The sequence below is a fragment of the Hippocampus bargibanti genome, linkage group LG12, assembly GCF_051943395.1.
Source record: "Hippocampus bargibanti isolate YZ-2025 linkage group LG12, ASM5194339v1, whole genome shotgun sequence".
Classification (NCBI taxonomy): domain Eukaryota; kingdom Metazoa; phylum Chordata; class Actinopteri; order Syngnathiformes; family Syngnathidae; genus Hippocampus; species Hippocampus bargibanti.
In genome coordinates, this window is record NC_142745.1 from 15,040,026 (window position 1) to 15,052,197 (window position 12,172).

A 12,172-nucleotide genomic window follows, 5' to 3' on the forward strand; every position below is an offset into this window, starting at 1 on the left:
TGGAATATGATAAAATGAAATTTCCATCGAGCGCGATTGGCTGCCCTCCAACCCGGAAGCGTGTCACTGCCGCCGCACAGTGCGCATGCGCGTCAACATGCGTCTCGCGTAAAGCATTCAAGCAGCATCCTCGGTGAAAAGCACAACCAAAAAGAAGGACAAAGAACACAAACAGAACACAATGGCGTGACGCTACCTATGAGTCCAAACGCCGTGTGCTTCTTTTCTTGGAGCTCTGCGTTCTTAAACCGTTGGACCGAGCGGCCGGTTCGCCTCTGTCGAAGCCGCCTCAGGCGTGCCGGACGTCGGCTCGCCCAATTGAGCTACTCGGGGGCTCCTCAGCTCTTTGTAAACCGGCTGCTCGCGTCGTCCCGCCCCCCTTCCCCGCCCTGCTCTCTGCTTTGGTCGCTCAATTCCGCCGCCGAGCATGCCGGAGCCGTGCGTTTCCGTGTCCGACTTTGTGGGGGAAGTCCTGGAGGACTGGAGCTCACCTACCACCTCGTCCTTCTCGTCCAAGATGAGCGAGTGCCGGAGCACCGTGCACCTGCTGGAGGAGGTCAGTACGCCGCTCGTTCATTCAGGAAAACGCGGCGGAAATGAGCCGATTTTGCGAATAAGACAAACACACATCAAACACAGAAACACACACACCCTGCCTTATTTACATGCACAGTGCCATCATTCATGCTGCATCCTCCCGTTGCTAGGAGACACCATCGTAGCAATACCTGACGTCATTCACCTCACCGGTTACCCATTGTTTGGCATGCAATAGTAAATGAGGTTCTAATCAGGGCACATGTGACCTTTTACAAAATATCTGCCTTTGTTCATATTTGTGTGTCTGTTCATGTTTTTATAATAATGATAATAATTTTATAACGATATTACAGTATAGCAATATCTCCGGTCAAACACTGACATGCACTTAACCTTGTTGATTTGGGACACGCGTGACTCGACACGTCGACTGCGGCCACGCAGCTCGTTATTGTTTAGATAAAGCTGCTAGATCGCCCAATCAGCAGGTTGTCAATGGTGCACCACTGGTGGTTGTGGAAGTCATTGGGATGCTCGGCTGCATTAAAAAAAGACATTATTGTTCATCAATAAGTCCAAATAACAGTTTGTTTGTTTTTTTGGTCTTATTTATTTACTTACCTGTATTTCTTAAAAATGAAAATTGTAAAGGGCAATACATCGGGGAGACTAAACAAATTCTCAAAAAAAGACTTTATCAACATCGCACGGATAATACTAGTGGGCCTCAATCAACAGTACATATGCACCAAAAAAGCTAGCAACCATTAACCATTAAAATCTTAGCGAAAGAAAATAGATGGGTTGAAAGGGGAGTAAAAGACACTACTTTCATAAAACAACAAAATCCTTCACTAAACCGCCATGGTGGGGTGAGGTTCATTTTTTTGTTCGTATAAGAGACTGCTTGGGCAACATAGGCTTAGTTATGCTGATGATGTGATCCCAGAGCAAATGGGGCAATCAGGCCAGTCATAGACCTCATACTCAGACAGGACAATAGAAGTAATCAGTGTAGCCGCAGGGAGTAGTCCTCTGCTCCCCCCAACCTGAGAGCAGGGACCAATCATAGCAGAATCCGGCACCGCCACGTCTGGACAGTAGGGAAATATATAGGGCCAAAACTACCAGCAAGACTTTAGTTCGCTGAAGAAGCATCTTGGATAAGAAGTGAAATGTCCGACACCTTCAAAGAAGTACAGATGACGGCTGAAGAAACCTTTTCATCGATGGACCACTCCTGTACGACTGAGAGCTTACACAGACGTATTTACCTGTATTTATTTTAGGCTTTGGACAGCGACCGCTTGTTGCTGCAGAAGATGAAAAAAGCAGCCAAAGCTAAATACACATCTGGACAAGGTATATACACACGGACATGCACACACTCGCACATACACACACACACACACACACACACACACACACACACACACACACACACACACACACACACACACACACACACACACACACACACACACACACACACACACGCACGCACACGCGCACGCACACACACACACACACACACACACACACAAACACACTCATGTGACTCAGATGGTGTGTGAAGCAGAGCACGTGACCCACCTGGAGCAGTACATTGTTTCCATGGAAAAGCTGTCCATCAACTGTCACTCCAGCGGCGAGGCAGAGGTGGGCTCCGCCTTCTGCCGCATGGCCGACTTCTCCAAGGAGCTGGTGTCACCTCTGAAGAACCTGGTGGGTGGCACTACTTTTTTACATTTCCACCTTTGCAATGCTTCTTGTGCTGTGCCCGCCTTGACCACCAGGAGGCACTGTTGTTTAGTGCGGTCAATGCAGACACATACAAAGAAGAATGGATTTTTTTTTCTTCTTAAACTCTAATGATAATAATAATAATAATAATAATAATAATAATAATAATAATAATAATAATAATAATAATATGTCTGTGTGTGTTTGTGTAGTTAAAGAGCATGTTGCACAACATCAACTTCTTTCTGGATTCCCTGGTGAAAGGCGACCTACGGGAGGTGAAGGGGGTGAGAAATTCAAATTATTGTGAATCATTTCACTCTGGAACTCACTTCCTCCCAACACTCGTAACACCGATTCTCTTTCCACCTTCAAATCCCATCTCAAAGCCCACCTATTGAAAATTGTATTTTCTATGTAGCTCTATCACTTGTTTCTATGTATAATTGTATTTTATTTATTGTATTCTATTTATAATTGTATTTTATTTATTATTGTATCTATGCTTGTCTGTGACTGTAAAGTGTCCTTGAGAGCTTTGAAAGGCGCTTGAAATAAAACGTATTCTTAAAATTTATTCGCATGGGCATTGTCTGCTCTGTACAATTTTTGCACAAAAAATTGATTCTTTTGTTTTTTTTTTGTTTGCACAGGATCTGAAGAAACCATTTGACAGAGCGTGGCGAGACTACGAGAGCCGCTTGTAAGTGAGATATGATCGCAAATGAAAAATTCCAAAATGACTAATCTAAATGCTCAGATGCTAACCTAGCAGTCATGCAGCAGAACGAACAAGCTGCAGACTGAGAATTAAATAAAATGAACGGAACTATCAGGCCATAAAACAATCAAAAAAAATACATACATACATACATGCATGCATGCATACATACATACATACGTACATACGTACATACGTACATTCGTACATTCGTACATGCATACATGAATACATGAATCAATCAATCAATAGATCAACAGGTAAACATAAATAAATACATGAACAAATAAACAAATAAATAAATAGGTAAACATAAATACAGGAACATATAAACAGAAAACTCAATAAATTAATATATAGACAGGTAAACAAATAAATAAGCAGACAAATACATAAATAAGCAGATAAATAAATAAATAAGCAGACAAATAAATAAACAAAAGAATAAGAAAATAATAAACCATGCATAAAAACCATAATAAATACATAAATAAATGCATGAACAAATAAACACATAAATAAATAACTAGGCAGGTAAATATAAATAATCAGACAAATAAATACACAAAAGAATAAATAAAACATACATAAAAACAATCATCAATCAATCAATCAATCAATAAACAAAAACCAAATAAATAAATACATAAATAAATACATAAATAAATAACTAGACAGGTAAACATAAATAAATAAGCATACAAATAAATAAACAGAAAAATAAACAAAAGAATAAATAAAACAAACATAAAAACAATCAGCAATCAATGAATAATCAAATAAATAAAGAAAGAAAAGAAGGAAGGAAGGAAGGAAGGAAGGAAGGAAGGAAGGAAGGAAGGAAGAAATATTTGGGTGAGATCTTTTTCATACTGGGCAATTCAACTTCAAGTCAAGTCAAGTCAGCAGCCTGACACTTTCAAAATCATTTTTACTTGAGACTTCCCCTAGCCAACGTTTAAAAAAAAAAATGTTATATTTAAATTTTTATTTGTGTGTGCGTGCGTCCGTGCGTGTGTGTGTGTGTGTGTGTGTGTGTGAGCGCGAGCGTGTGTGTGTGTGTGTGTGTGTGTGTGTGTGTGTGTGTGTGTGTGTGTGCGTAGCAAACAAGTGGAGAAGGAGAAGCGCGAATTGGCGCGTCAGTACGGGATGGTGAGGAGCGAAGTTAGCGGCGGCGAGATCGCCGAGGAGCTGGAGAAGGAGAGGCGGGCTTTCCAACTCAGCATGTGCGAGGTTGGTCCGAATGCCCCCCACCCCCCACCGCCATCGCCACCTAGTCACAAGTGGACAACATGCATGTGCTTCAGTATCTGATCAAGGTGAACGAGATCAAGACCAAGAGAGGAGTGGACCTGCTGCAGAACCTCATCAAACATTTTCACAGCCACAACAAGTACGCGCACACGTAAACAAAACACACACTCGCACAGGGAATCGTGGGCTGTAATTTACATACTGTGCGTGTGTGTATGTATGTAGTTTCCTGCAGGAGTGTGTGTCAACTACGCATAGGCTGAAGCAATACATGGATGAGCTGAACGGTGTCCTCACATCGGTAACGCAGCGCTCGCTTGCATTCCAGTGTGTGTGTGTGTGTGTGTGTGTGTGTGTGTGTGTGTGTGTGTGTGTGTGTGTGTGTGTGTGTGTGTGTGTGTGTGTGTGTGTGTGTGTGTGTGTTTTTTTTCTCCTTTAATTTAGATTTTATTTGACATGATTGTATTTTCGTTTAGTTTGGGCCATATTTACTTTTTTTAGGCTGGTTTTAATATTTTGTTCTCATTCATTTTATCTTATTTGACATTTTTTTCTTTTCTGAAACATTTTATTCAGCCTTCATTTTCTATTTGTTTTATTGTAATTATTTTATTTTGGTTTTTTAATATGTTTAATGTTGTTTTTTTTGCTGTTTTTAATTACTTTTATTGTTTTGCTTCATAACTTATTTGGTATCTTTTTCAATGTATTTATTTTATGTAATTTTTTTAACATTTAATTTCATTGACATTTTTCAGTACAGTGATACCTTGGCTTACGAACTTACAGTAAAGTCTCGTTATATCGATATCGGATATATCGATAGTCCCGGTTATATCGATACTATTTCTATGCACGCACGGAGAAAATTACATGCAAACAGGGTCGGATATATCGATAGTCCCGGTTATATCGATATTTTTTCGGACTCCCTTGAATATCGATATAACGAGACTTTACTGTAATTGGTTCCCAGACAGAGTGTGTAAGGCGAAAAGTGTGTATCCCAAAAATTAATTTCCAATAGGAAACAGTTAAAATGAGAATAATCCGTTCCCAGGTCCCCATAAAACATAATTTTCTTCTTTCAAATTTTCTAAGCCTTAAAACTACACAAAATATACCTTGCTTTATGCATACTAATGTGCTATGGTGTTATAATTAAAGAAATAAACTGTACTGTATAATAAAGTGGTTTTATTTCCGTGCCCGGTTTCCTCAGCATTAAACACTTGATGAGGAACGTAACCTTCTTCTTTCACCATCTTGAGGAATAATCCCTTGTAGGTGCTTTCTCTACGATAATTGTATCTAGTTCCTCATCAATTGTGTTCTGTTTAGCTGGGTTGATAGCTTTTTGCATCAAGTGGACAGATGGCTTGTGCGGATTGTTTGTGGAGCCCGATTGATGGGATATTTTAATCTTGCAGTCTACACTCTGCCTTTGAACTATCAAAGTTGAAACTCTCTCACTGTCGTCTGCCTGTCTCTTTAATTTGCGTGCATTTTGCGTGCAGGTGAAGCAGCGGCAGGAGGAGGAGAAACGTCAACTTGTGTCACTCAGAGATCAAATCAGGCCCATCGTGCACACTGAGCAGGTGGGATGCACAAAACACGTATGCAAGAGCACATGCTCGCAGCTGTTCCCACGGTAACACTGGTGTGTGTGTGTGTGTGTGTGTGTGTGTGTGTGTGTGTGTGTGTGTGTGTGTGTGTGTGTGTGTGTGTGTGTGTGCGTGTGTGTGTGTGTGTGTGTGTGTGTGTGTGTGTGTGTGTGTGTGTGTGTGTGTGTGTGTGTGTGTGTGTGTGTGTGTGTGTGTGTGTGTGTGTGTGTGTGTGTTCCACCAGGATAGTTTACTAAAGCCGGTTTATAGCATGCATCAGCTGCTGGGAGATAAACAATACGGAACGGAGAGGACAGGATTCCTTTACAAGAAGAGTGATGGGTAACACACACACACACACACACACACACACACACACACACACACACACACACACACACACACACACACACACACACACACACACGCCGCCATCATCACGGTATACAAAAACAACATTCCATAACATTACTACATAACTTTGTGTGTGCGTCTGTGTGTGTTTTGTATTTTCAGGTTGAGGAAAATGTGGCAAAAGAGGAAATGTTGGGTTCAAAACTGCTACCTGACCATCGCACACGCTACGGTGAGATCACAAGTGTTTGTAAAGTACTTCCTGTCATTGTGTTGTCATGATTGAAACAAATTGTGATTGAAGGATCGTTTGTGTGGGTGTGTGTGTGTTGGTGTGTGTTTGTATGCGCACAGCCCAACAAAGCTCCCACCAGGCTCAACCTCCTCACTTGCCAGGTCAAACCCAGCGTGGAGGACAGGAAGTGCTTTGACCTCATCTCTCGTATGACGCACTCGTGCACGCACACGCAAATAAGATTTTTTTAAAGTACAGTCCAGTTCAAGTGTTTTTTGAAGACTACTATTGTGTCTTTTAAAAAACGAGAATCATCAGGCTGAACTTGTTCTGCAGATGATTATCTCTGGAGCTGCTTTTTCCCAACCCTTGTACTGGAATATCATTTTTTTTTTGTTTTATCTATCCATCCACCCATTCATTCCTATTTATGTATTTATGTATGGACGTATTTTTATGTACAGTAAAGTCTCGTTATATCGATATTCTCGGGAGTTGGAAAAAGTATCGATATAACCGGACTATCGATATATCCGATCATGCGGCATGTAAATTTTCTCCTTGCGTTCATAGAAATAATACCGTAATAAGCAGTACTATCGATATAACTGATATCGATATAACGAGACTTTACTGTATTTGTTTATTTATACATATTTATTTATATTTATTATCTATCTATCTATCTATCTATCTATCTATCTATCTATCTATCTATCTATCTATCTATCTATCTATCTATCTATTTATTCATTGTATATGTGTTAATTTATGTATATAAGTATTACTTATGTACAGTATCAGTTTGTTTATTTATTTATCCACCTATTTATTTGTGTACAGACGCTTCCCAACTTACCGTTCGGAATGTATCTCGTACGTTCCGAATGGTCGTTCGTAAGGTGAAATCGTTCGTAAGTTTCTTCAGTGTTATATTTTGTATGGAATTTATGTTTAAGGCTTATATAAGTATGTTTAAGATGTATGTAAGTATGTTTAAGGTTTATAGCAGTAACCTGTATTGGTTTATACTCAAAAATAAACATTTAATAAAATATATGCTCTGTAAAGATGTGTACATGTACAACTGGAGAGAACACTACATAAGTTACTACAAAAATGTTTCTTCTGTACTGTTGTTCGTAACTTGAATGTTTGTAAGTACGGGAGCGTCTGTATAAATTAATTAATTTATGGAATTGTTTGTCAATTATTTATTTTTGTTTGGCAGATAATCGGACTTACCACTTCCTGGCTGAGGATGAAGCAGAGTGTGTTGCGTGAGTTCAGTTTTGTATACAGTAGGTGAAAACGTGACTTGAATAAAAGCATCAGTGTCTCAAGAGGAGGGAGAAAAAAAACCTTTGGTCCAAGATGATTGATTCCATGATTATTTGTTATGATCTGACATTGACAGTTGGATCTCAGTACTGAGCAACAGTAAGCAGGAAGCTCTGACGGCGGCGTTGGACGGCGTCCGCGAGGGAGGCGGCGAAAGCGGCCTGGAGGAGCTGACGCGATCCATCACGGACGACATCCGTCGCATGCCGGGAAACCACGGCTGCTGCGACTGCGGCGCTCCCGGTGGGTGCGCTTGCAAAAACGGACCCCCCTCACCTCATTCATTTTCCCAATGTGCCCCATTTGTCTTAACAATAACAATTGTGTGGGCGCGCGCACAGAACCGGGCTGGGTGTCGACCAACCTGGGCATCCTGACGTGCATCGAGTGCTCGGGCGTCCACCGGGAGATGGGCGTCCACGTGTCGCGCATTCATTCGCTCAGCCTGGATAGCCTCGGAACTTCTGACCTCCTGGTACTAAAACGCAAGATCCACTTTTTCCACCTTGGTAACCTCACTCACGATTGTTCTTCTTCTTGTCAGTTGGCCCGGAATGTCGGCAACAGCGGCTTTAATGAGATTCTGGAGGCAAACCTGCTGAGTCCCTCCATGAAGCCGTCGCAACACAGCCGCATGTGAGTTTGGACGCACGCAGAAACGGGATACGGGATTGGGTGGTGTCTTTGTGTACTGTGTGTGTGTTTTTGTATGACTAGTCTTGTGAGGACCACTAACATTTTATGCCATACGTAGTGAGGGCATTTTTGACAAGTGAGGACATTTTGGCTGATCCTCATGCGTTTTTCATTCTAAAGGCTTCTAGAGGGTCTATACATGCATCTATTAAAATTTCAGAGAGGTCCTCACGAATTCACTCAAAATGATGTTTTGGTGTGTATTTTCATTTTACTTGGATACGCGCACTTTTTACTCACTGTGTGTGTTTATGTGTGTGTGTTCATACCATAGTTCATACCACAAAATGTAAAACGATATTTAAACCAAATTCACTACAGGGGTGAGGACTTTGACTGTACCCATTCAGAACCCTCACTTCTGCTGTTATTTCAGTTTCAAGTCCACTTTTTATTTCTTTGTTTTTAAAGAAGTTGAAGTGGGAAATGGGCTGACATTTAGTGTTCAAATGTAACACTAGTTCTTCTCTAAACTGATCGGCAACGGTGGTCCTCACTCCTTATCTGGAGTTATCCGGACCTCACAAAAATGATGAAACAGGAATCTGTGTGTGTGTGTCAGGGCGGAGCGGAAGGAGTACATCCAGGGCAAATATCAGGCAGTGCAGTTTGCGCGGCGCGGTCCCAGCTCAGCAGCGGCCGTGCGCCACCTGCAGGAGGCCACTAGCAACTGCGACATCTTTGCCCTCATTCAGCTGCATGCGCAACGCGCGCCGCTCGCACACCCGCTGCCCACGCACGTGCAGGTAGGGCATGCGACGCTCAACCACGTACGTTTGGGTTTCGGGCAAGGTTGGAGTTCCAAATGAGAAGGTTGGAGGTGGGGTTGCTAATAAGTGGTATGGTTTCAAATTAGGATGAATGAGCTAGCGTTGGGGTTTCTAATGAGGGGTGTTGGTTGAAAATAAAGTTTACAGCCAGGGGTTGAATTTTACGATTGGGCTAGGGTATCAAATTAGGGTTTCAAGGCAGTGTACAGCTTTCAAATTGGGGATTCGAGCCAGGAATAAAATTTCCAATTAGGGTTTTAAGACAGTGTGTCTTTTAAACTACATGTCTGAGTCAATTATGGTTTCAAACTGCAGTTAGGGTTTCAAAGTACAATTTCAAAGTCAAATTGGGGTTTCAAACGAGGATTAAGGCTTCAAACTAAGGCTTTAATTTAGGGTCTCTCTGTCAAAAAATGAGGATTTCAATTTATTCAAGTTGGGTTTGGGTTTTTAAGTCATTTTAATAAAAGTAGGGTTCTTCAACAATGGTTAGGGTTTCAAATGTGGGTTTCAAACTAGGGTTAGGGTTTCTTATTAAGGTTAAACTATGGGTAGAGTTACAAATTTGGGTTGAAACTCATTTTAGGGTTTCAAATAAAAGTTTGGGTTTTAAACCCAGTTTCTGGTTTTAAATTACGTCTGTGGGTTCAAATTAAGGTTTCAACAAAATATTGCAGTCTCAGATCTCGGGTTGATGGAAACGTTTTAGTTTCTAGGTTTGCCACCGAATTTTCAAAGCCACTGATGTTTCCACGGCAACAGGAGAAAGGGGAGACGGCCCTCCACTTAGCCGTCCTGTTGGCCGACAGGACCAGTCTGCACATCCTTCATTTCCTGGCGCAGAACTCGTCAGTGGATACACACGCACGGTGACACGAGCAACATCAAAACAAAATACAAAAGCGGCACACCGTGTGTGTGTGTGTGTGTACGTGCGTGCGTGTGTGTGTGTGTGTGTGTGTGTGTGTGTGTGTGTGTGTGTGTGTGTGTGTGTGTGTGTGTGTGTGTTTGTTTTTAGGCCTAATGTGGATGTGCAAACAGCGTGCGGGAACACAGCGTTACACTACAGCTGCTTGCACAATAAGAGTGACTGCGTCAAACTTTTACTGAAGGCCCGAGCCAACACACACATCAGTAAGACGCACACACACAAAATAATAATAATACAGTGATACCTCGGTTTACGAATGTTAAATTTATGAAACTTTTACCTTGGCATACAAACTATTTTTCGGGATACACACGGAGCGCCACAATGAGTGATGTGTCGTTCGCGAACGAGCCCGTTCTAACAAGAAAATGGAAGCCTATTCCATTGTCCTCTATTCCCCACCCCCAGTCTTCGGTTAAAGCCACGTGATTGGTCAAGAACACAGCAGTGAGGGGAGGTGGTTTAAACATTAAAGAGACCGGCAGATGACAGTGAGAGAGTTTCAACTTTGATAGTTCAAAGGCAGAGTGTAGACTGCAAGGTTAAAATATCCCATCAATCAGGCTCCACAAACAACCCGCACAAGCCATCTGTACACCATCTGCAAAAAAACTATCAATCCAGCTAAACAGAACACAATTGATGAGGAACTAGATAAAATTATCGCAGAGAAAGCACCTACAAGGGATCATTCCTGAAGATGGTGAAAGAAGAAGGTTACGGTCCTCATCGAGTGTTTAATGCTGATGAAAATGGCCACTCCATTCCATCAAGCCATCAACGACCATCAGAAAGGTAAATAAAACGACTTTATTATACTGTACCGTTTATTTCTATAATTATAATACCATAGCTCATTTATTATACAGAAAATAATGTATATTTTATGTCGTTTTAAGGCTTAGAAAATTACGGAATAGAAAATTATGTTTTATGGGTACCCGGGAACGGATTATTCTCATTTTAATGGCTTCCGATGGGATATTAATTGTTGGGAGACACACTTTTTTTACGTAAGCCAAGGTATCACTGTAATGAAATGTTTAAAAATATTTGTGTATAAGTGTGTTTCTGTCCCACGGTGGTCCAGAGAACGAGTTAGGCGAGACAGCGTTGGACATGAGCCGCAGATTGAAGCATGGCCACTGTGAGGCGCTGGTGAGTTTGTCGCCATGATTTCTTAGCGTGGTGGGGCGCTTACTCTGTGCCCCCACGCGAAGCTGCAAAAGGCCCAGTCGGATCATTTGGACCATCATGTTCATGTGGAATACGAGTGGCGACTACTACGCCACGACGACGTCTACGACAGCGATGAGGATTTTGATGATAAGGTAACCCTGAAACCGAACAAAAATGGAATGGTATTTTTCTGTTTGTTTTTACATGACATTATACATACAGTAGGTTTTTGGTTTAAAGCTGTCTAAATTATTTTACTATAAGTCACCTAGGCGGTAACAAACATTTGAGATAGAAACAACAAAATTAATTGTTTGACTCCCCCCCCCCCCCCCCCCCCCCCCCCAGAAAGTGGGTGTAAGGCGAAAAGTGTGTCTTCCAAACATTAATTTACCATAGGAAACAATTAAAAATGAGAATAATCCGTTTCCAGGTCCCCATAAAACAATTTTCAACTAAATAAGCCTTAAAACTACACAGAAATATACCTTATATGTATAATAAATGTGCTATTGTATTGTAATTAAAGAAATAAACTGTACTGTATAATAGTCATGTTATTTACCTTTGTGATGATCATTGATGTAGTTGCCTTTTGATGATAACCAAGTGAAATTGCCGTGCTTTCTCAGCGATAATACTCTCGCTCACACTGTCCCTTGCTAGCTGCTTTTCGTTAATCCAAATCAACAGAAGTTTTTCAACTTCTTCTATTGCCTAAAACCGTTGCTTAGACAACATAGAAACACCCTTAGCCACACATAGCAATGGTCGACTTAGCCTCCTGGTACTGGTATGCTAAGC

At 41.4% G+C, this 12,172-nt stretch overlaps 1 protein-coding gene across 2 annotated transcripts in view; it reads left to right on the forward strand.

Moving 5' to 3' along the window:
• unm_sa1614 (un-named sa1614) overlaps positions 1-12,172 on the forward strand; it is a 17,984-nt gene continuing 5,812 nt past the window's right edge. Inside the window, exons 1-21 of one of the 2 annotated variants that reach the window (XM_089011258.1) lie at positions 1-556; positions 1,830-1,902; positions 2,120-2,265; positions 2,496-2,570; positions 2,937-2,986; positions 4,108-4,237; positions 4,312-4,397; positions 4,484-4,559; positions 5,776-5,856; positions 6,107-6,204; positions 6,379-6,448; positions 6,571-6,658; positions 7,683-7,731; positions 7,869-8,035; positions 8,134-8,267; positions 8,337-8,428; positions 9,051-9,234; positions 10,021-10,106; positions 10,277-10,392; positions 11,280-11,347; positions 11,410-11,520. In XM_089011258.1, the coding sequence (XP_088867384.1) occupies positions 428-556; positions 1,830-1,902; positions 2,120-2,265; positions 2,496-2,570; positions 2,937-2,986; positions 4,108-4,237; positions 4,312-4,397; positions 4,484-4,559; positions 5,776-5,856; positions 6,107-6,204; positions 6,379-6,448; positions 6,571-6,658; positions 7,683-7,731; positions 7,869-8,035; positions 8,134-8,267; positions 8,337-8,428; positions 9,051-9,234; positions 10,021-10,106; positions 10,277-10,392; positions 11,280-11,347; positions 11,410-11,520 (2,109 nt within the window). In that variant the 5' untranslated portion in view covers positions 1-427. Of the gene's footprint in view, positions 557-1,829; positions 1,903-2,103; positions 2,266-2,495; positions 2,571-2,936; positions 2,987-4,107; positions 4,238-4,311; positions 4,398-4,483; positions 4,560-5,775; positions 5,857-6,106; positions 6,205-6,378; positions 6,449-6,570; positions 6,659-7,682; positions 7,732-7,868; positions 8,036-8,133; positions 8,268-8,336; positions 8,429-9,050; positions 9,235-10,020; positions 10,107-10,276; positions 10,393-11,279; positions 11,348-11,409; positions 11,521-12,172 lie in introns of those variants that run through there. The other variant, XM_089011259.1, reaches the window with a different exon arrangement.